Below are 24,231 nucleotides of genomic sequence, written 5' to 3'. Positions count from 1 at the left end.
GGGCCTTAAAAATCAGGAGCTGCTTTGACATACAGCTCCTGATTGGTAAGGCTCGGCTCTAGTGCAGGAAGAGGCGGTTGGAGCATACGACGAGTGATTTCCTACACTCGCCAGCGCGCCGGCTGCTCTCTCCTGCCTCTCCAGCTGTCTTCTTCTGGTCGGCGGTCGCGGTCGGAAAATACCACGAATGACTGGGACTGCGATCCGCTGACCGCGAATGACCGGGGGAACACTGTATTTGCATCTTAAGTTGATTTTTCTTTGTGTTTGTCAAATAGATGATATTGCAATAATCCAAATGCCCGCGAACCAATGACTGTGCCAGCATCTTAAAGGCAGAGAAGTCAAAATAGTTTCCGAGTCATTTAAAAAAACAAACCTGGGAATCTTTTTGGACTACTATGACTCCCGTGGCTCGTAGCCGTTTACTTAATTGCTGATATCTTGTATTTCCATTGTTTGTTTTTTTTTCATTATTTGCTCTATTTGTCTATTTTTGTACTTTGTATCCTATTCTGGATTATTATGGGGTTGTACTTAGAAGGAGGACCGGGGGTGGGGGAAGGGGGAGGAATAGTTTGGGGGATTGGGTATCTGGGTTGTTGTCAAGGATTATTGGATATAACTTCAGCTTGTTTTTCTTGCATTTTTTTTTTTTTTTTTTTACTACTGTTGTATTGTTGTTGAGCTCAATAAAATATATTTGACTATACAAAAAAAAAATCACATTAGCACTAACCAGCACCTATATTGTGGACGATAAGGCCTCACATGGTAATTCTGCGCTAATCAGCCAGCTTGTGGCAATGCAGCTGTTCTAATTGATTAGCATACAAATGCATACGGTTATTCCATAGGTAGGGCCTATCTGAGGGCATCCCCTGATAAGCCCTTTTAAGCTGCGTTAAGAATGCGCTAGTGTTTACCGCAGCTTAGTAAAAGGCCTCTGTGGGTTTTATTAGTTTATCCCGGGAACTTTAGCGCTTCTCTCAGTGTTATTCAAGAGATTATGGTCTCCTTTTACGAAGCCACGGTAGCGGTTTAACACGCGAAATGGCCGCGCTAGCCACTACCGCCTCCTGTTGAGCAGGTGGTAGTTTTTCGGCTAGCGTGTGATTAAAAGTCACGCGCGTTAAAGGAAAAAATATTTTGTCTTACAGGTCCCAAGGCGACAAGAGGGCATCCGCTAAAACTCAGGGGGGGGGGGGGGAGATTTCATGGGGACACCAGGAAGTATTTCTTCACCGAAAGGGGTAATTGATCGATGGAATGGTCTTCCACGTCAGGTAGTCGAGGCCAGAACCACGCTCGACTTCAAGGGACGATGGGACAGACAGGTGGGGTCGCTCAAGAAGAATGCTTAAAAGATGGATTCCCGAAGGAGGGAGGGAGGAGGGAGGGTTCTTGAGTGGGCAGACTTGTTGGGCCGTCGGCCCTTTTCTGCCGTCATACTCTATGTTTCTATATTTACCGCGACTTTGTAAAAGGAGCCCTATGTGTAGCCTGAATGATTGGATGAGAGACTAAAAATTAAAGCTCAATTCGGACAAAACCAGGGGTCCTTTTACTAAGGCACGATAGCCGTTTTAGTGCTAAATATTAGCGCACGCAAAACGCTAACACATCCATAGGCTATAACGGATGCGTTAGCGTTTAGCGCACTCCAAAATGGCTAGCGCGCCTTATAATAATAATAATAATAACTTTATTTTTGTATACCACAAACAGTTCAAAGCGGTTTACAGAGAAAGAGACTGTACATATACAACGAAGATACAAAGAGTAATTGCCAAGTATATTGGTAACTAGTTTTCAATTACAAGGAGGGACAGGAAAAGGAGGGGAGATGGTTAGAGTTTGATAGTTTGGCCGGGAGGGAAGGGGTTAGTGAAAGGACCCCCAAGTTCTTTTTTGCCTCTCCTTCAAATCGAATGGTAGATAAAGATTTGACATTCAGTGGAATTACTTATCCTATTGAATCAGAAATCAAAATATTAGGTGTGTATTTAGATAGGAATCTGTCTATGAAGGCATTTACCTCAGCACTGGTTAAAAAATGTTTCTTGGGTCTTAGTAACTTATTTAATAAAGTTTGGAGCCCATTGACTGAATTTGTTAACATACAAAAATGGTAATATATCTTTTCTTTTTTAGATTTCCTTGTACGTCCAGGGTAGGGGGAAGGGAGGGAGGGATTTTTATTTGAAGATTAAAAATTATTTAATTATAATGTTGTAATACATAATATGATTTGGTATATAAATAATTGGGAGAAGGGTGGGGGAAATGATTGTTTTCTTTAATATTTGTGTGAGAATGGTGCATCGAAGAGCGACTAAGATGGTTAAGGGGCTGGAGGAGTTGCCGTACAGCGAAAGATTAGAGAAACTGGGCCTCTTCTCTCTCGAACAGAGGAGATTGAGAGGGGACATGATCGAAACATTCAAGGTACTGAAGGGGATAGACTTAGTAGATAAGGACAGGTTGTTCACCCTCTCCAAGGTAGGGAGAACAAGAGGGCACTCTCTAAAGTTGAAAGGAGATAGATTCCGTACAAACGTAAGGAAGTTCTTCTTCACCCAGAAAGTGGTAGAAAGCTGGAACGCTCTTCCTGAGTCTGTCATAAGGGAAAACACCCTCCAGGGATTCAAGACTAAGTTAGACAAGTTTCTGTTGAACAAGAACGTGCGCTGGTAGGGCTAGTCTCAGTTAGGGTGCTGGTCTTAGACCAGAGGGCCGCCGCGTGAGCGGACTCCTGGGCATAATGGACCATTGGTCTGACCCAGCAGTGGCAATTCTTATGTTCTTATTTTATGTAATCTTTTTATGTTATATTATTTGTAATGCGCTGTCAAAGATTGAAAATTAATAAAGATTTATATTTGTAAGATTTTTAGAGAATTCAAAAAGGGCGTATGATCACTTTGAAGGTCGCTGGGGTCATCCAGTTTCTTATATTTTGTAAACCGCATCGATCCGAGAGGTTTTGCGGTCTAGAAGTGTTAGGGAATATAAATAGATTATATGGCACTCTTGTCACTTTTCTGCTGAACGTTTTTTTTCCCAGTTTTCTTCTACTCTTTTCATCCGTTCTACCGCATGGTTTTACAGTTTTAGATTTCCATTTTCTTCTGTCAAAGACTTGGCAACTAAGTTTCAATGCCAAAAAATGCAAGGTCATGCACCTTGGCGGCAAAAATCTATGCAGGACTTACACCCTAAATGGTGAGATCCTAGCAAGGACTGTAGTAGAACGAGACTTGGGGGGTGATCATTAGCGAAGACATGAAGACTGCCAATCAAGTGGAGAAAGCTTCATCCAGGACTAGACAAATCATGGGCTGTATCCGTAGAAGTTTCGTCGGCCTTAAGCCCGAGGTCATAATGCCGTTGTACAGATCCATGGTGAGAACCCCATCTGGAATACTGTGTACAATTCTGGTGGCCGCATGATCAAAAAGATGTGCAGAGAGTTGAGTCAGTTCAGCGAATGGCCACCAGGATGGTCTCAGGACTCAAGTTTCCCCCTTATGAAGAACGACTGGGTAAGTTGCAGCTGTACTCACTCGAGGAACGCAGAGAGAGGGGAGACATGATCGAGACGTTCAAATATGTCACAGGCCGTATCGAGGTGGAAGAGGATCTCTTTTTCCTTAAAGGACCCACGGCAACAAGAGGGCATCCGTTGAAAATCAGGGGTGGGAAATTTCATGGTGACACCAGAAAATATTTCTTCACCGAAAGGGTGGTTGATCGCTGGAATAATCTTCCATAACAGGTAATTGAGGCCAGCAGCGTGCCAGATTTTAAGAAAAGATGGGATTGGCATGTGGGATCTCTTCATGGAGGTAGTTAGGGGGTGGGCCATTAGTGTGGGCAGACTAGATAGGCCGTAGCCCTTTTCTGCTGTCATGTTCTATGTTTCTATATTATGTGCTGCCGTGCACAGAATCTGATTTGCAATCAAAAGCAAAGACAGCCCATGAAGAAGTCACCTTTAAATGTTTGTTGAATATATAAATATGACTGAGATCAGACCTGTTGCGAATTGATTGTTTTGATTTAAAGACCAAGTGGCACGCAGGTCGACAACCGTCTCAAAAACTATGAAGCAAATCATTATGTAGATGCTAATCCAATTGTTTGCAGCCTCTAAGCGATAGCCTGACAACGTCGGCATTGTTAAAGTAGATGACATTTTCTCATTTCATCAAGTTAAGACCCGTCTGAGCCAGGCGATGAATTTTTTCATCAGCAAGTGTAAGGCACTGTTTGCATCTTCAGCTTCCCGTTCTTGTGCTTCAGCCACTTTTCAAAACACTTGCCAAGAGAAGGATGGATTTACTTTGCACAGCGATCTAGATAACAAGAGCAAAGGGTAAGTGAAAGAATACTTTATACTAGATCCAAAATGCAAAGGCCATTCACGTTTTCCTGAACATCCATTTTTCTCTTGTGCTGCAGTGAGCCTGTGATCTATTTCCTATAGTAGAAAACATAATTGCATTGATGATAAAGATTCATTCGTGACAAAAAGTAAAAAAGATAAAAATTGTGTACTTCCTTAAGACAGCAAAGATGCAATTAAATTTCTGACTGGTGTATTTCTTTGCTTTAATAGACTAATTTGCTCTTTTCTCTCTGTTGTGACTCATAATTCATTAATTTTCTCCACCGTATATCTGCACAATCCCTCCCACAACAACTGATTTCTTTGTAGCATTTTTTTAATCATTGTAAACTGCATAGAACTTCACGGTTCTGCGGTATATAAACTGTTATTATTTTTATTATATTTTTATTACTATGCTATTCTGTTACCTTAATGTTAAATGGACAAACTGTTTGCCATGTTATACAGTCTATAAGTACAAAAATATTTATTACTAGTTTTTTAGCCCATTACATTAAGCAGGGGTCTCAAAGTCTCTCCTTGAGGGCCGCAATCCAGTCGGGTTTTCAGGATTTCCCCAATGTATATGCATGAGATCTATGTGCATGCACTGCTTTCAATGCATATTCATTGGGGAAATCCTGAAAACCCGACTGGATTCTGGCCCTCAAGGAGGGACTTTGAGATCCCTGCATTAATGGGTGCTAGAATAGATGTGTAGACTTAGGCATTTCTTTCTTTCTTTCTGTCTGTCTGTCTCTCTCCATAGCCCCCTGTGTGTCTGTCTTTCTTTCTTTCTATCTCTCTCCCTGCCCCCTGTCTTTCTTTCCCCCCTGTCCAGCAGCACCCCTTCCCTGCTCCCCCTGTCCAGCCCTTCTCCCTTACTTTTACCGCCCCCTGTGTCCAGCAGCACCCCTTCCCTGCTCCCCCTGTCCAGTAGTAACCCTTCTCCCTTACTTTTACCCCCCCTGTCCAGCAGCACCCCTTCCCTGCTCCCCCTTGTCCAGCAGCACTGGGCCAGCCTAGCAAATGCCCCGCAGCCGCACAGCTCCATGGGAGTGACAGAATGGGGCCAGGCATCAACGACGGAGGAGGAGGCCAGGAAGCAGTAACGCCGAATCCGACACTGCCATCTTTCTCTCGGGGCAGGAAGGTTGCTAGGGAAACCGCCGCACGCATTGCAAACCTTCGCAGGCTCCTACTGCGCAAGCGGGGGCATGAAGCCACGGATCACTAATCACGGCCGCATGGTGATTGAAGTGCGCATGCGCGCTAGGGGTTTTATTATAGCGGATAACCACAGTCACAGTGGTCACAGTTCTTTGCAGGGAAAAATGCTTGAGTACCTGAATAAATTCATGTAAACCGTTCTGAGCTCCCCTGGGAGAAAGGTGTAGAAAATTGAATAAAAAATTAATTAATTAAGTACGTCCCTGAATAGATGAATGTCATCAAAAATGTGTAATCAATTTGCCCTTTTCTTTGGCAAGAACAAGTTTGCCTTCGCCAGCTGGATTCCATTTATAAGAACACTTTTAAAGCCACAAATATACTTTGCCAGAAAAAAAAGTCAGATATTAATGTCCACGTTTCTATTTTTAGTTTTTATTTTACTATTTCTGATAATATGTAATCATATATGTAAAGCCCCATTTTATATAGAATGTAGAGTTCAGAACCAAAATATCCCGAATGGATGTGCTTAGCTCCAGTGGTATTTTAGTAACGGATTTGCTGAAACTTTTCTAAAATACTAGTAGGAGTGCATGTGTATTTGGAACAGATTCAGTAGGAATCAACAGTGAAGCAAAGTGCACACGTGTCAAGTTTTACAAAGGAAAGTTGGTGGTTTACAACTATAATCTTAAAATAAACAATCCACAAAGGGTATGTACACTCATAAGTGACCCACAAGATAAAACTCAAATAATATATACAATAAAAATGACCCAACACGGGCCGTGTTTCAGCAAAATAGAAATGCCTTCCTTAGGGGTCTTATGGGGTCCTTGGCTGTGGCCAGGAAGTGACATCAGAGGGAGAACCCATGCAGGCATGACAGCAGTTTGGGGGTTGCTGCTTACGCCACGAACGTTACAGCGGTACGGGGGAAGGGAAGCGGCATGCGTGGCAGTAGGGGGGGCGGGAAAGGAGCTTGTAGGGATGGGAGGGGGGAAGAAGAGAGTGGGGATGAGCACCTCTCAACCTCGCTACGCCACTGGCCTGAGTTCACCCAAGCCTACCCATAGCTATGCCACTGCTTGGTACAAAGTTTAAGCTAATGTCTTTCCAAAATATCAAAGTCATTGACATCATCATAATAGCACTTTTTATTACACAGGAAAGAAATGCCTTCCTTAGGGGTCTTATGGGGTCCTTGGCTGTGGCCAGGAAGTGACATCAGAGGGAGAACCCATGCAGGCATGACAGCAGTTTGGGGGTTGCTGCTTACGCCACGAAAGTTACAGCGGTACGGGGCAAGGGAAGCGGCATGCGTGGCAGTAGGGGGGGGGCGGGAAAGGAGCTTGTAGGGATGAGAGGGGGGAAGAAGAGGGTGGGGATGAGCACCTCTCAACCTCGCTACGCCACTGGCCTGAGTTCACCCAAGCCTACCCATAGCTATGCCACTGCTTGGTACAAAGTTTAAGCTAATGTCTTTCCAAAATGTCAAAGTCATTAACATCATCATAATAGCACTTTTTATTACACAGGAAAGAAAGTCTTTTCTTCAGAGCTGCAGAGGAAAACAATGTGGAACTCTTAAGGAAATTAATTGGAGAGGACGTGATTGATCCATACACAAAAGGTACAGGATTATAAATTTTCCTTTGAAAGGAATTTGTGTCTCCAGAACTGTAACTGCAAACAAAAACATATGTTTAAAAACTATAATTACAGCAATAAATGTGCTGTTCCTTTTTTCAGATTTCTGGGACGTGGGAGAAACCATGATAAATAGCAGATATTCCCAGGCCTTTAAATCTTGAATGTTTGTACATTTAGGGGGCAAATTATCAACATGGGCTACTGTTATGATGGGCTCTTTTAGCACAAGTCGTGCTATTTTTCACTGCATAAAATGGGACCCGTGTGGTAAAATAACCCAGCGGTAGCCCACTTTGATAAATTCCCCTCTTAGCTTAACTAAATTGTACTAACACATTAGCATACCATAATATGTGTTGTTATTTTACTAATGTGGAGAGGGTGTGGTGCAGCGCTTAAAGCTGCAGCCTCAGCACCCTGAGGTCATGGGTTCAAACCCACACTGCTCCTCGTGACCCTGGGCAAGTCACTGTAAATTTAAAAAGAACTTTAAGCTATTGATATCAACTGACAGCTCCTATTTACATTTTAGGAAACAATTAAAAACTTGTTTACAGTACTCCCCCGAAATTCACGGGGGGGGGGTTCCATTCCAGGAACCCCCGCAAATTTTGATAAACCCCAAATGCGGTTTTTCACCTGTCAAGAGGCAGGAGAGGGCATCCGGAGCACCGGCGGGTGAAGAAAATCACTCGCGGTCTACTCCGACCGCCTCTTCCTGTAGCAAAGTCGGGCTTTGACACGCAGCTCCCGATTGGTGTAGCCCGACTTTGCTACAGGAAGAGGCGGTCAGTGCAGACTGCGAATGAGCGAGTCCGCGAACCGCAAATTCGCGGGGGGAACACTTTATTTCCCACGTTCTTGGGTAAATGATAATTCATATTCAATTGTATGTCTTTATTTTAATTTTTTGTAAACAGTATAGAAGTCGATTCTATGTTTATGTTTTACACGATGTGGTCAATTACTGCGCCAATTAACACCAATTAAAATGATTAAGTGAGGCGGCAGTAGGGTGCCTGCCACCGCCTAAGTTACAGTGCCGTTTAAAGAATTTGGGCCAAAGTGTATTATATCCTACTGTAAGTCGTGTTTAAATCCTAATGACTCCAAACAATAACAAATATTTTTTTAATGCCTTCTAGGTGCGTTAGGGGAAAATGTTTTGCATGTGGCCGCACTCTACAATAATCAAGAATCTTTAGTGACCATACTGGACGCTCACCCCTCCCTCATCAATAAGCCAATGGATTGTGATCTGTACAAAGGTAGTGTCTACTCATTCTCTGAAGAGAAATGAAATTAGTACGATCAAGTTGTGGTGCACAGTGGTATAGCGAGGGTGAAAGGCGCCCAGGACGGTGGTGCCCCTCCCCTGCCCTCTTCTCTTCTCCGCTCCCCCACCCCTCCCCCTCCCCGCACCTCTTTTAACCTTCGCGGTGCGAGCCGCATCCCCAAACCGCTGCTCACGCCAGCGTCGGCTCTTTCTCTGACATCATTTCCTAGGGGCGGCTCCAGGAAGTGGCGTCAGAGGAAGAGCCGACACTGGCACGAGCAGCAGGTTGGGGGAGGGGGTTGCTGCTTGCGCCACGAACGTTAAGGAGGTACTGGGGAAGGGATGCGGTGCGCGCGTGCATGGTGGTGGGGGGTGGGGTGGGGAAGGAGCGGGGGGGCAGAGAGGAGGACAGGAGATGGTGCCCCCACCAAGACGGTGCCCAGGGTGGTCCGCCCCCTCACCCACCTCGTGCCACTGGGGTTTGCGTGCATAGGTGAAGCTGAAAGCTATACTGTCGATAGTCTCACTACCAGCAAGGCCTCCCAAGGCGGACAGGTTTCAGCGGAGATGTCAGACTAACGATGGGCAGTTTTGGAGACGGAAGATCGCTTTTGAGGCGACGACAGTGACAACATCAAATTTATACTGCGCAGAAGAAAAGTCCGGCAATTTAATTCTGTATTTCTGCCATGAAAACTTTATATTATGTAATGTAATGTAATGTAATGTAATTTATTTCTTATATACCGCTACATCCGTTAGGTTCTAAGCGGTTTACAGAAAATATACATTAAGATTATCAAGTCGCTAGGACTCAAACACGAGTCGATGGCACCTAACCTATCAAGGCTCGAATTTTCCTACTTTTAAAGATTTGTTGCAATGCATGTCTTTACAACAAGAAAAGATTCAATGTCATTCCTTGCCCGCCCACCGTAACCATGTATTCCTCTGTTACAAGAGTAAAAGTGTGTGATGAAATAAGCCTAATTAGACATTTCAGGCCTGCGATCACTTCCGTTTTGCAAGGAGAAGGCATTTTTTGGATATTCCCGTTGCATTTTATTGAGTATAAAAATTAAGAATTTGTAGAAGGGTTATCAGGAAACGGTTGTCTTTTTACAAAAAAAACTTCAAAAACAGACACACCCTGTAAGTTGTAAAAAAAAAAAAAAAACATCAGGCGGGAATTAGTAAAGTCTGAGAAATAGTCTAAAGTTTGGTAGCTAAGATTTATTGTTAAATATTATAGAAGCATGCATTTTGGCTTAAAAGCACCAAAGAACATCACAATATAGCGAGTAAAGCTCTTCAGAGAACAAAACTAAAGCAAGATTTTGGGGATGATCCCAAAATAGCCAAACAGACAAAAGCCAGGATGTTGGCTACACGGGGAAAGGAATGCCAGCAGGGACAGGAAGGTGATGGGGTCTCTGTATAAGTCTCCGGTGAGACCTCGTTTGGCATACTGTGTCTACTTCTGGAGTGTGGTGCAGCAGTTGAAGCTACAGCCACAGCTCCATGAGGTTGTGGGTTCAAACCCACACTGCTCCCTGCGACCCTGGGCAAGTCACTTAACCCCCCCCATTTCCCCAGGTACACTAGATAGATTGTGAGCCCACCAGGACGGACAGGGGAAAAATGCTTGAGCACCTGAATAAATTCATGTAAAACCATTCTGAGTTCCCTTGGGAGAACAGTATAGAAAATTGAATTGTATTGAAATAGGCCTATTAATTCCTAAAATATTCCATAACTTCATAAAGATGCAAGTGTGCTGTTGAAACTCCTGTGTTCACGGAGTAATTGAGGTCAGTTTTGGAGAGAACATGCAGCACGGTTCTGGCACCTACACTATACTATTTTTTTAAATGGTCTTAAAAAAAGGTCATTTTCAATAACTTTACAACTGAAACACACTCCGTATGTTTTTATTACATATTTTTTTCTAGTTGTGAAAAATACGTATTAAGATGTACTGTATTTGTGTCTTTGTACAGGGGAAACTGCATTGCACATAGCCATTGTGAATCAGAATTTTGAAATGGTCAAGGAACTGCTGGCCCGAAAGGCTGATACTGAAAATTCTCGTGCGATAGGTCAATTCTTTGCAGCAGGAAATAAAGGACAATGCTATTACGGTACAGCAAATCTCTACTTTCTAAACCAGTGATTCCCAACCCTGTCCTGGAGGAACACCAGGCCAATCGGGTTTTCAGGCTAGCCCTAATGAATATGCATGAGAGAGATTTACATATGATGGAAGTGATAGGCATGCAAATTTGCTTCATGCATATTCATTAGGGCTAGCCTGAAAACCCGATTGGTCTGGTGTTCCTCCAGGACAGGGTTGGGAACCACTGTTCTAAACTAATTCAGTAATTTCTCTCCTTTTTAGCATTCAGCTGGTGGCTGTCAGCAATATTTTAGGAGCAGATGATCACTGGCTAAATTAGACCTACCGGTAGATATGCCATACTGGGACGGAATGAAGGTCCATCAAGCCCAGCATCCTGTTTCCAAAAGTGGCCAACCCAGGTCATGAGTACCTGGCAGAAACCCAAAGAGTAGCAATATTCCAGAGCTGAGATTGTGATGTCATAATACTTCATTCCACTAATGCCTAAGAGCCATCAGTGATGACACAATGGCTTGATTGTCCTATAGTTGGCTTACATAAGAACATAAGAACTTCCCTACTGAGACAGAATGAAGGTCCATCAAGCCCAGCATCCTGTTTCCAACACTGGCCAACCCAGGTCCTAAGTACCTAGCTAGATCCCAAGTAGTAAAACAGATCTGATGCATGGGGGGAAGGGGGGGTTCGACCCGGGTGCCATCTTGGTGAGGGCACAGGCACCCATCCACCTCTCTGCCTCCCTCCCCCCACCCACCACTGCCTTGCATGTGTGCTACTTCTCTTCTCATGTACCTCTGTAACATTCCTGGTATGAGCAGCAACCTCCAACCTGCTATTGCGCCAGCATCAGCTCTTCCTCTGATGTCACTTCCTGGACCTGCGCCTAGAAAGTGACATCATAGGAAGAGATTGGAGATTGCTGCTCACACCAGGAACATTACAGAGGTACAGGGGAAGGGAAATGGCACATGTGTGGCAGTGAGGGGGCAGGGAAGGAGCATGTGGGGGTGGAGAAGAGGGGAGGGGCACCACCGCCCCGGGCACCTCCCACCTTCGGTACGCCACTAACTGAAATCATATATTGTGTGTTGGCAGATGATTTTAACACGGTGTCAGGTCAAAAGCGCGCCGCGACAAAGGCGCGCCCAGACAATTGAGCGCAGCGCGGAGGCGTGCGACGCTCTAAATTACTGTTTTTAGGGCTCCGACGGGGGGTGTGGGGGGGAACCCCCCCACTTTACTTAATAGACATCCCATTGTGGGGGCATTGTGGGGGGTGTGGGGAGTTGTGACCCCCCACATTTTACTGAAAACTGAACTTTTTCTCTGTTTTTAGGGGAAAAGTTCAGTTTACAGTAAAATGTGGAGGGTTACAACCTCCCAAACCCCCCCTAACGCCGGCGCGATGTCTATTAAGTAAACTGGGGGGGGGGGTTCCCCAACAAAACCCCCCATCGGAGACCCTAAAAACTGTAATTTTGTGCGGCACGCGCCTCCGCGCTGCGCTCAATTGTCGGCGCGCACTTTTGTCTTTCGCGCCGTTGTCTATGAACCTTTTAACACAGTGCAGTGGTGCATGCTAAATGTTAAAAAATCCATAACTATATAGGACTGAATTCTGTAAACAGTGCCTAAATTCAAGCACCAAATAAAATGAGCACTAAGGTTGTGATTCTAAGCTAGGCCGTGGTAGGTGTCCTTCCGCCACCTAACTTAATTCTTTTCATTGGTGATTAAATGGTACGGTAATTGACCGCATCTTTTAAAACCAATTAAAAACCAATTTTTTTAAAAATGGAGGTGCCCAGGGGCGCTTCCAAAACAGTCACCGTTCTCGCATGTACTGAGGCGCTTTACAATGCCTAAAGCTACTGCAGGCATGGCTAACACCGGAAGTGGCGTTGGGCGTCATAAAGCGCCTTCATAGCCATGAGCCTCGTTGAAAGGGAGGCACCAGAAATGTAGGCCTTTGAAATCCCGGCCTACATTTCCGGGGCCTACCTTTCACGAAGCCGTGATTCTAGAAATGACGCCATTGCGTGATGGGCGCACGATCGGCAGCCATTTTATAGGCCGCCTCCAATAATGGCGCTGTTTTTAGAATACAGCACTTTGGGTTTTGAAAAGACTCCTCTAAATCGTGTCGGGCGGGAGTGTTACATGGAAGCATGCTATGATAATGATGCTATTGTGCTGATATTGTGGAATTCTCTAGATTATTGCACTAACATAATGCTTATGTCTCTCCAGGAGAATATGTTCTATCTTTTGCTGCCTGCACTGGAAATGAGGAGGTGTTCCGGCTTTTAGTTGAAAATGGAGCCCCACTGCACTCACAGGACACACAAGGTAATAAAACATTTGGGTTTGGGATTTAATTGCTTGCCTTTCCAAATCCAAGTTCAAGAAGATTTGCAAATCAAGGTAAACAAGTTATGGTATTCTGTGGTACCCCTTAAAGGTCAGGGTGACAGAATATACAAAGTTCATGGTTGATACAGGTGCTTATCTTTATTCACTAGGTGGGCTGGCTGAATATTAGGCCCTATGGGCCTGATTCTATAAGTAGTGCCTAAGTTAAGCGCTAACTTAATTCTGTGTGTAACTTAAGTTGAACTTAATTGGTTTAAATGGCATGGTAATTGATCACAAGCAAACACAAGGGAGTAAGAGGAATTTTGCCTCGGAAATAGCACAGAAGTACAATGAAAAGAGGCAAATGAGATGTCAAATGTTCAACCAAGTGGTTACTTTATTATACAAATCATTAAGTCATATACTATGAGCAAAGTCTATATCATGATGTCCATCTTGGATATAAAGTCTCATAAAGATATCCAAAGTCTGTGTTGTAAAAGTGGGCTAAGTCTAGGAAAACCTAGAATGTCCCAACTAGGATCCCAGTTTCGACATCTGTAGATGCCTTCATCAGGGGATGAATGGACACTGCCGTAGATGAAACTGAACCCAAATCGGCAGATAATATGTATGAAAGAACTGATCACAGAACAGCGTCTTTAGAGGCAAATACATGCCCAAAAACTAAGGACTTGCTCATAGTATATGACTTTTAATGATTTGTATAATAAAGTAACCGCTTGGTTGAACATTTGACATCTCATTTGCCTCTTTTCATTGTATTTCTATGGTAATTGATCACACTATTAAAAACCAATTAAAATAATTAAAATGACTATCAATTTAGGTTGCGCAAGGAATACCGAGTAGCACCTAGCAAGGCCTGAGTTAAGGTGCCCTGTGATGCCTAACAATACCTACCTGAAAAGTAGGCATGGTTAGGAGCAGAGAATAGGTGTAGTTGGCTAAGGCATTGCGAAAGCATTGGTGGAAGACACCAGTAAATTAGCGGTTTACAATGATTAGAAATGTTACAGATTGAGTGAATAAACAAAGTTACAGATTGAATGAATAAACAAAGTACAGATTTAGCGACAGGTGGTTCTTGCGCTCGGTTGTTAAGGACTAAGATTGAATAGGTTGGTTTTCTAAGTATTTCAGGAACAGATGTGTTTTCAGGCATTTCCTGAATTCTCCATAGGTAGTAGGCACAAGCAATTGTTCAAGGTCTTTACCCCATAATGCTGCTTGATGTGTGAGAAGATGTTGATGATGACTTTTAAATTTACAATCTCTAACTGGTGGAGAAACGAAGTTCAGGTGTGAGCTTCGCTTGTGTCTGTTGGTTGAGAAAGAGAAAAGGTCTGTTATGTATTTAGGGGCTAAGCCATAGAGTACCTTGAAGCAAAAACAACCAAACTTGAATTTCACACGTGCCTCCATCGGTAGGCAGTGTAAAAGTCGATAGGAAGGTGTCACATGATCAAACTTCTTCAGTCCACAAAGTAGTCTAACCGCTGTATTTTGAACTAGTTGCAATCGCCACATGTACTTCTGGGGGAGTGCCATGTAGGCGATGTTACAATAATCAAGTTGACTCAGAATAAGGGATTGTACTAGAATTCGAAATGATGAGGCATCGAAGTAAGCTCTGATGGACCGAAGTTTCCAGAGGATGTGAAAGATTTTTCTGATCAAGGAGTCTACCTGGTCTTTCATGGTCAGGTTCTGGTCCAGTGTTACACCCAATATCTTCATAGTGGGTTGAATTGGATAACTAAGGTTGTTGATGCACATTGGTGCTTTAGTGTCGAGTGGGTATGGTCCCAAAGGTTGGTCCAGCCCTGGATAAGAGGACGCAGGTTGTTCCAAAACACTTATAGTTTTACCTGCTCTGACTCTGCCAATTTCAAGCACATTCAAAACTTGTGGGCTTTAACTTTCTCCTTTCTGACCTCAAGTTAACAATAAGCAGAGGAAGTGGCAACCCCTTGAGGTTTTGAACATGTCCATGGTGTGGGTCATCAGAGCTAGGTTTCTCAGGCAATGGTTTAAAGTTACTTTATTTGATATACCCCAAATATTAACACAAAAAAGTTAAGCCAAAGCAGTTCAAAACAATAAAAGGTTTGGGGACCAATAGAAAAATACTGTAGTAATTGATAATATTTTTCTTTTCCTATGCTGATTGTACACATCCAGGGGCGGGAGGGGGAGGGTGGGATATTCAGGTTTCAGGTTTATTTAAAAATTCAAAGCGGTTCTACATGATAAAATAACAAAGTATAAAAAGAGCGTACATAAAAAACTAATTACAAATAATGCTACAAACAATCAAACACACTGACAAACATTAACTTAACGATACAGGATGGAAAAGGGCAGAAATACAATTTGTATAAAGAGAAAGAGGGGGAGAAGGAGCAAAACAAAAGGAAGGGGAACAATAAAATAAATAGTCTAGTACAGTAAAACCTTGGATTGCAAGTAACTTGGTTTGCAAGTGTTTTGCAAGACAAGCAAAGCATTTTATTAAATTTTGACTTGATATACAAGCAATGTGTTGCAATATAAGTACACACATCACAACTGAGCCGATGGTTCTTCTCTCTCTGTCCCTGCAAGAGTGTAGTGACTGTTTTAAATGAGCGAGGTCTTGCAATACGAGTGCATACAGCATACACGCATCACATCTTCACAACTGAGCTGATGGTTCTTCTCTCTCCAACGCTGCAGGAATGTAGTGACTGTTCTAAACAAGTGAAATCTTGAAATACAATATTTTGTATCAAAGATTTGGGGTTGTGGAATGAATCGTCTGCGTTTCCATTATTTCCTACGGGGAAATTTGCTTTGATATACAAGTGCTTTGGATTACAAGCATGCTTCTGGAACGAATTATGCTCGCAAACCAAGGTTTTACTGTATTTTGTAAAATAGGCTAAAATGATTAAAAAATGGCAAGGAAGAGATTTCCATTACCGTCTTTGAATGAAGAAATGATGGTAGGAGAAGGAGGGTAATTGTTTTTGAAGGAATTTTGTAAGAGTTTTAAGTGATGTTAAATGAAAATGATTGTATATTGTATCACACTTATTGAAAGTTTGAAAATGAATAAAGATAAACAAAAAAAAACAATAAAAACAAGGGTGACATTTCAAAAATCAATCACACAAACAAGGTAAAACCACCAAACAAGCACAGATTGGCCAGAGGGGAGGGGACGATTTATAATATTTGAGGGTTGCCAGATTTTCCAATCGGAAAAATCCAGACCTCCTAGACCCGCCCCCAGGCCCTTCCAATTCCACCCATCCCCCGCCCTAATCCGCCACCCCAGTCCCTCCCTAGCCCTGCCCCCTGCTGCCCACTCTTCTCCGTAAATCGCGTCTGGCAGGGATGAAGTCTGTGCATGCGCGGATGTCACGCAATGACAAATGTCAGAAAGTTCTGCTTCGCACAGCGAGTGGTGAACGCCTGGAACTCTCTCCCAGAGGAGGTGGTGGAGGAAACCACCATTCTAGGGTTTAAAGAAAAATTGGACGCACATCTTCTTGCAGGACACATTGAGGGATACGAGCGATCAAGGTATTCGCCAGGGTATGCCTGGCCGAGCCTCCGCGTGTGCGGATCACCGGACTGGATGGACCCCAGGTCTGATCCGGTGCAGGCTTTTCTTATGTTCTTATGACACCACGCGACATCTGCGCATGCGTAGACTTCCGCCCTGCCTGATGCGATTTGAGGAGGCTTTTCAAAACCCGGACAAAGTGTCGGGTTTTGAAAAGCCGTCCTGTTAGTTTATATGTTTAATTATTTGATCTTCTTATTGTGAGTACTTATGAATAAGACAAGTATCCTAAGTTTTAACAATGAGAGCCTGCAATATCAGTGCAAAATTCCCTCTGGACAAAAGGAGATTTGCGCTGAAGAACGCAGGATTTCCTTTGCTCATGTCTGTGAGCAGGACCTTCGGTGTGCTATGGAAAACGCCGAGAAAGTCCAAAAGACTCGCAGTCCTCAATCACTCGGGCTTCTCTCATTGCAGGTAATACGGTCCTCCACACGCTGGTGCTCCATCCTAATAAGTTTATGGCCTGCAAGATGTACGACTTTTTGGCTTCTCTCACCACAAAAGAAATTGTACGGAGTTTGGAAAGCATTACGAACAAGCATGGTTTTACCCCACTGAAACTGGCTGCACATGAAGGAAATATGTTGGTAACCTAAATTTCTACACCTTTATTTATTCAATTTTCTTTACTGTTCTCCCAGGGGAGCTCAGAATGATTTACTTGAATTTATTCAGGTACTCAAGCATTTTCCCTGCCTGTGCTGGTGGGCTCACAATCTATCTAGTGTACCTGGGGCAATGGGGGGATTAAGTGACTTGCCCAGGGTCACAAGGAGCAGCATGGAATTGAACCTACATCCTCAGGGTGCTGAGGCTGTAGCTTTAACCACTACACCACTCTATAAATCAAAATGTAGTAAAAGTGAGCCAAGTATAGGACAATCAAGCTATTGTGACATCACTGATGAGGTTGGTTCTTAGGCATTGGTAGAATGAGGCATTATGATGTCACAATACCAGCTCTGGTTATCAGAGGCTGAAGCTTTTCACACTATTTATTTATTCAATTTCCTATACTGTTCTCCCAGGGGAGCTCAGAATGGTTTACATGAATTTATTCAGGTGCTCAAGCATTTTACCTGTCTGTCCCATCAGGCTCACAATCTATCTAATGTACTTGGGGCAATGGGGGGATTAAGTGACTTGCTCAGGGTCACAAGGAGCAATGTGAGTTTGAACCCACAACCTCAAGGTGCTGAGGCTGTAGCTTTAACCACTACACCACTCTATAAATCAAAATGTAGTAAAAGTGAGTCAAGTATAGGACAATCAAGCCATTGTGACATCACTGATGATGTTGGCTCTTAAGCATTGGTGGAATGAGGCATTATGATGTCACAATACCAGCTCTGGTTATCAGAGGCTGAAGCTTTTCACACTATTTATTCAATTTTCTATACCTGGGAGCTCAGAATGTTTTACATTAATTTATTCAAGTACTCAAGCATTTTTCTCTGTCCTGGTGGACTCACAATCTATCTAATGTACCTGGGGCAATGGGGGGTTTAAGTGACTTGCCCAGGGTCACAAGGAGCAGCGTGGGTTTGAACCCACAATTTCAGAGTGCTGAGGCTGTAGCTTTAACCACTGCACCACTCTAGAAATCAAAACGTAGTAAAAGTGAGCTAAGTATAAGACAATCAAGCCATTGTGACATCACTGATGAGGTCGGCTCTTAAGCATTGGTGAAATGAGGCATTATGATGTCACAATACCAGCTCTGGTTATCAGAGGCTGAAGCTTTTCACACTATTTATTTCTTCAATTTCCTATACTGTTCTCCTAGGGGAGCTCAGAATGGTTTACATGAATTTATTCAGGTGCTCAAGCATTTTACCTGTCTGTCCCATCAGGCTCACAATCTATCTAATGTACTTGGGGCAATGGGGGGTTTAAGTGACTTGCCCAGGGTCACAAGGAGCAGCGTGGGTTTGAACCCACAATTTCAGAGTGCTAAGGCTGCAGCTTTAACCACTGCGCCACATTCTCCCTTGAATTCTGCTTCTGAACAATCTAATATGCAGCTAAAGGAACATTTAAGACAAATGCAACGAGGAGTTGATTATTTATTTATTTTTGGCCCAGCTCCTTTGTGTTTCTTTCTAGCTCATTCACTGGGGCCAGAAACCTTTATTTGCAATTTTCTGAGATTTTCTTTTCCTCTCATTTCCCTCTTATCTCCCAATTCAGCCCAGACATCACAAACAGAATCCTTGGCCGAGCACCATAAATCATTGCTCTCTCCGGAGCACAACTAATATGACTAGTTTCTGATCTTGACTAATGGCTGATATTTTCTGGCAAAGACTAGGGGGACCCTCCATGAAATACTTGGTAATACTTTTAAAACATTTTTTAGAACATTTTTTTTTTTCCACTCCACACATAGTTGAACTCTGCAACTTGTTGCCGAAAGATGTGGTAACAGCAGTTAGTGTTTCTGGGATTAAAAGTGTAGTTACTTACCTGTAACATAGGTTCTCCGTGGATAGTAGGATAGTCAGCCACATGTGGCTGACTCATCCTGCTTGTCCTAGGAGAAACAAGTTTAGATAAGTTCCTGGAGGAAAAATCCCAAATCGCTCCTAAGATAGATATGGGGAAAGCCATTACTTATCCCTGGAATTAGTAGCATGGAATCTTGCTACTCTTTGGGATTTCAGAATATTGCTATTATTTGGATACTGCCAAGCAGTGGCATAGTAAAGGGAGGGGGGTCTGCCTTCTTCCTCCCCCCCCCACTACCACACATGCACCACTTCCCTTTCTCATACCTTTTTAACTTTGCGCTGCGAGCAGCAACCCCAAACTGCTGCTCGCGCCAGTGTCGGCTCTTTTTCCGACGTTGCTTCCGGGATCCGTGCCTGGAAAGTGACGTCAGAGGTTAAAAAAGACGTTAAAAAGATCAGGGGAGGGGGTGCATGCGCACGGCAGGAGAGGGAAGGAAAGGAGCGGATGGGGTGGGGGGAGGGGCACCACCGCCCCAGGCGCCTCTCACTAGAGAATGACATGGGGAAAAAAATCTGTCCCCGTTACTGCCCCATCACCGGACTATCGTCCCCTTCACCGCCCCGTCCCCACTGTCCCCTTCACCGCCTCGTCCCCGCAGCATCCACCCTTCCCTCTCGCCACCTCACCGCCCTTCAGCGGCCTGAGAATCTCCCTCCCTCCCCCTTATCTTTGTGGTGCGTTAGTAAAGAAATTTAAGGGAGGGAAGGCGTGCAGTCACCTCCCTACGGCCAAATCTATCTCCCTCTCTCCCCCTTATCTTTGTGGTGCGTTAGTAAAGAAATTTAAGGGAGGGAAGGCGCGCAGTCACCTCCCTACGGCCAAATCTATCTCCCTCCCCCTTACCTTCACGGCGCTTTAGTAAAGAAACTTACTGATGCTGGCGAAGCCTGCCTGTGCCTGCAGTTGCATGTGTGTGGGCGGAAGCTTCTCCTCTGACGCAACCGGAAGTTGCATCAGAGGAGAAGCTTCAGCCCACACACATGCGACTGCAGCAGTCAGGCTTCACCGGCTTCAGTAAGTTTCTTTTCTAAAGCGCTGCAAAGTTAAGGGGGAGGGAGGGAGATAGATTTGGCCATAGGTAGGGAGGGAGGGGGTCACACGCGATTGGTGACCGCATGCCTTCCCTCCCTTAACTGCGGGGACAGGGCCATTCACCGCTGCACAGGGCGATGGATGGCCTTGTCCCTGTGCTCCCCCCTTCTCCGTTTCGGCGGGTTACTCGTGGCTAGCCGCGGGTAACTGCCACCGAGTCATTCTCTACCTCTCACCCTCACTACACCACTGCTGCCAAGTACTTGTAAGTTGGACTGGCCACTATTGGAAGAAGGATACTCGATTACATGGACCATGGCTATTCTTATGTTCTTACGACTGCCCAATCCATACACAGAAAGAACACCAAGGGCCGTCAGTGTCAGGGGCAATCAAGAGGAGCTTTATTGACTGACTACCGTTAGTATCTCATAATTGCTAAATATAATTCTGGGCTAGAGCTATATGTCTTTTTTTTTTAATATATATAACTTTGCTTGATTCTACAGATGTTTCAGTGCCTAGTGAAGAAAAATAGAAATGTTTACTGGACGCTTGGACCTATGATTGCTACTCTGTATGACCTAACAGGAATTGATTCATGGAATGACAGAAATTCCATTTTAGATATTATTTGCAACAGCAAGAACAATGAAGTGAGTATGTTTCAACCTAATTATAGTGCAGAGATCCATTACGCAGACTGAGTACGACAAAAAAATGTCTCTTTTCTTGGTCCTTTTAAAAGGTGAGACCTGTGAAGTCTCAAAGTGCAAGAACCAACAGAAACTGCAGGCAATGTACAAGATGCAGGCAGGATTTATTGTACCAAATTAAAATGCAGTAATATAAAAACCTTTTTACCAACCAAGGGACCCGACACGGTCCGTGTTTTGGACAGTACACCTTCGCCAGGGGTCCATAAGGTATAAGATATACCGCAAAGAATAAGGGTAACAACAAATGCCTGTGTGTTCAATTCGCTAAGGGTCACTGCTAGAAGTGAAGCGCCTCAAAAAAAAATGAGGCTGCTTCTCCTGTCACTACTGTCAGGGCTCTGCCCCGACTCAATCGTTCACTGAGCGATTGAGCCGGGAGTTTGAATGCAAATGATTTGCACCTCCGTGCAAGTCATGTGCATGCAATAAAGATAGTGAATCAATCGCTGTTTTAAAATCGGCCAACAGCAATTGATTCGCTATCTTTCGTGAATCTGGGCCAGTATTCTATATGGAAAAGTAGGTGAATTACTTTTGAGAGTCCAACATCACCCAGAGAGTGGTAGAAAACTGGAACGCTCTTCCGGAGACTGACATAGGGGAAAACACCCTCCAGGGATTCAAGACAAAGTTAGAAAAGTTCCTGCTGAACAAGAACGTGCGCTGGTAGGGCTAGTCTCAGTTAGGGCGCTGGTCATTGACCTAAGGGCAGCCGCGTGAGCGGACTGCTGGGCAGGATGGACCACTGGTCTGACCCAGCAGCGGTAATTCTTATGTTCTTATCTATTTCTCTTTTACATTCAGGCGAGAAATCTTTTGACAGTGACTCCTGTGAAGGAATTGCTACACTACAAGTGGATCCACTATGGTTATAAATATTTTCTGTTGTGGACCTTGCTCTATGTTCTCTACACCATCATTTTGACGGTGTGCTGCTTGTATCGTCCCCTGAAATCAGTAACTATTGAAGGTGAAATAACTGTAACCATCAAGATCTTAAAATCCCTAAACGTAAGACGGATTCTTTTATGCTATTTGAAAATGCAGAAATTTGGAATATCTTTGTTACAATGTCGATCTAGATCAGGGGTGGCAAAGTCCCTCCTCGAGCGCCGCAATCCAGTCGGGTTTTCAGGATTTCCCCAATGAATTTGCATGAGATCTATTAGCATTCAATGAAAGCAGTGCATGCAAATAGATTTCATGCATATTCATTGGGGGAAACCTGAATGGATTGCATCTCTCGAGGAGGGGCTTTGACACCCCTGATCTAGATGTTTAAGTATTATTATTTTGGAAATAGGCATTTGTGACAGTATTGATGTGTATTAATGATATTTTATGGGTTGATATGGAGGATATTGGCCATTGCTGTTCTAAAAATAGCACCTGTATATTGTGAACTGCCCAGAATGCACATCCTTTAAATCCTGCATATATACTAGTGCTGCCCAAATCAAATCGATTGACCAATTTATTTCAATGAATCAATTTGAATCAATTCATTTGATGAAAAAAATCGGACTCACTGATTCCGTGATCAACATCCCCCAGACATACCTCCAGGCCTCCTAAGCTAGCAGCAGCGGCCGCAGTGATTGGCTGATGGAGACAGCGCTCTGAACAGGAAGCTTGCAGCCTGCTATACAGAGGCCTTCCCTCTGCCGCATTAGTGATGTCAGTGGCGTAGCGAGGGTAGGAGGTGCCTGATGCAGGGATTTCACCCCATGTCCTCCTCTCCATCCCCCTGCTCCTTCTGCACCAACCCCCTTCCTGCTCCTTCCATGCCCTCCCATTGCTACACTTGCGCCCTTTTTTCCCACCCCCATTACTCTTTAAATCATCACAAGCATGATCAGCTTCTTTAGTCTGCTGCTTGCACTGGCTTTCCCTCTGATGTCATTTCCTGGCCCTGCAACCCAGAAGTTATTTCAGAGGGATCCAGGCCAGCTTTTTGGAGTAGTTGCTCACGCTGGCAAAAAATTTAAAGAGGTATGGAGGTTGAAGAAGGGAGGGCACAAGCATGGTGTGGGGGCTGGTGGAGATGTGCCACCCCCACCAAGATGGTGCCCGGGGCAGTCCACCCCCCACCCCACCCCCTCCCACTATGTGGTAGAAGGAAGCCCTGGCATAGCAGACTACAAGCTGCCTGTTCACAGTGCTGCCTCTACCAGTCGGCCACCACCACCACTGCTTCTGCTTTGGGAGGCCTGTAGATATATCAGATCTCAGGGGAGGGGGAATTGGTGGGGAGCTGCTGCACACAGGAATGGGAGGGAAGGAAAGCTGCTGCACAGGGGGATGGGGAGGGAGGAAAGCTGCTGCACATGGGGGAGAAAGTAGAGAAAAAGAATTGTTGGACATGGGGTGGAGGAGAGGAAGGGGGAAGATGCAACAAAGAGATAGAAAGCAGTGAAAGGAAGAAATCCTGCATATGGTGGAGGGAGACATACGTGGAGAAGAGAGAAAAAGAAATGTTGGACATAGGGTGGAGAATAGGGAGAGATGCATATCAGGGGGATAAGCCAGCATGCCGCCCACCTCTGAGTTGCCTGAAGGAGAGCAGTCTTTAAGAAAAACTCAGAGAACAGTCTCAAACTCTTAAGGCTAAACCATCTGAGAATCCTAGTTCTGCTCTTCCATACCATCAGGGTGAGGGTACCTCGAGAAGTGCAAATTGTCTAAGGGCACCTCTGTGACATGGTCCTTTCTTCTGTCTCTAAGTTCAAAAAAGGTCCATTTCCTTTTTAACAATCATTCTTTGCATTCCTTTTATCCTATGTAAAAATGGGTATGCAAATTAAGATTCAAATCACTTTTTTAAATTCATCTGTAGGGTACCAAAACAATCACTCCTCAAGCTTCAGGAAATTCTCTCCATTTGTCTTTGAGGGATAGTCTAGCCTCTGTCATTTCCCACTAAGCCTTCCCTATGAAGCTACTTCCTCCCTCCCAGGGGACCTTGGGAATTTACCATAACCTTACAGAAAGGCTGAAAAGACTACCCTCAAATCCATGTTGTTTGTTGATATTCTCTCCTCCTGGGAAGATTTCCCTGGGAGCTCTTTGCTCTCCATCATGGGACATATACCCCCTTATAGTGTGTTATTCAGGTGTTTCATTTATGGAATTTCCTATTGTTGACAATCCAAAATGAAATGAGTTATTAAAATAAATCCTTGAATTATTGTGGAATCAATTTAAGTATGCATTTCTAATATTTGTTGCATAGTCTGAGCAAGCATGTTAAGGCGGTTTATAAAATTAGTAGTATGTGTAAGTTTCAAAATTTTGGGTGGCCCTCGGCGCTTTCTCAATAAGCTTTGACATGCCAAAGCCACA

At 44.1% G+C, this 24,231-nt stretch overlaps 1 protein-coding gene across 1 annotated transcript in view; it reads left to right on the top strand.

Annotated features, from left to right (window-relative positions):
• Positions 1 to 4,068: 4,068 nt before the first annotated feature.
• The window catches only part of LOC117366605 (transient receptor potential cation channel subfamily V member 6-like), a 45,847-nt gene continuing 25,684 nt past the window's right edge, over positions 4,069 to 24,231 (top strand). Inside the window, exons 1-8 of the mRNA XM_033958163.1 lie at positions 4,069 to 4,378; positions 7,105 to 7,199; positions 8,365 to 8,487; positions 10,496 to 10,636; positions 12,886 to 12,984; positions 17,042 to 17,214; positions 20,680 to 20,826; positions 21,694 to 21,900. Coding sequence (XP_033814054.1) covers positions 4,239 to 4,378; positions 7,105 to 7,199; positions 8,365 to 8,487; positions 10,496 to 10,636; positions 12,886 to 12,984; positions 17,042 to 17,214; positions 20,680 to 20,826; positions 21,694 to 21,900 — 1,125 coding nt within the window. The 5' untranslated portion in view covers positions 4,069 to 4,238. The remainder of the gene's footprint in view (positions 4,379 to 7,104; positions 7,200 to 8,364; positions 8,488 to 10,495; positions 10,637 to 12,885; positions 12,985 to 17,041; positions 17,215 to 20,679; positions 20,827 to 21,693; positions 21,901 to 24,231) is intronic.

Source organism: Geotrypetes seraphini, chromosome 9, assembly GCF_902459505.1.
Source record: "Geotrypetes seraphini chromosome 9, aGeoSer1.1, whole genome shotgun sequence".
Lineage (NCBI taxonomy): Eukaryota > Metazoa > Chordata > Amphibia > Gymnophiona > Dermophiidae > Geotrypetes > Geotrypetes seraphini.
The sequence above is the reverse complement of the archived record's forward strand: the minus strand, read 5'-3'. Positions and strand labels throughout refer to the sequence as shown.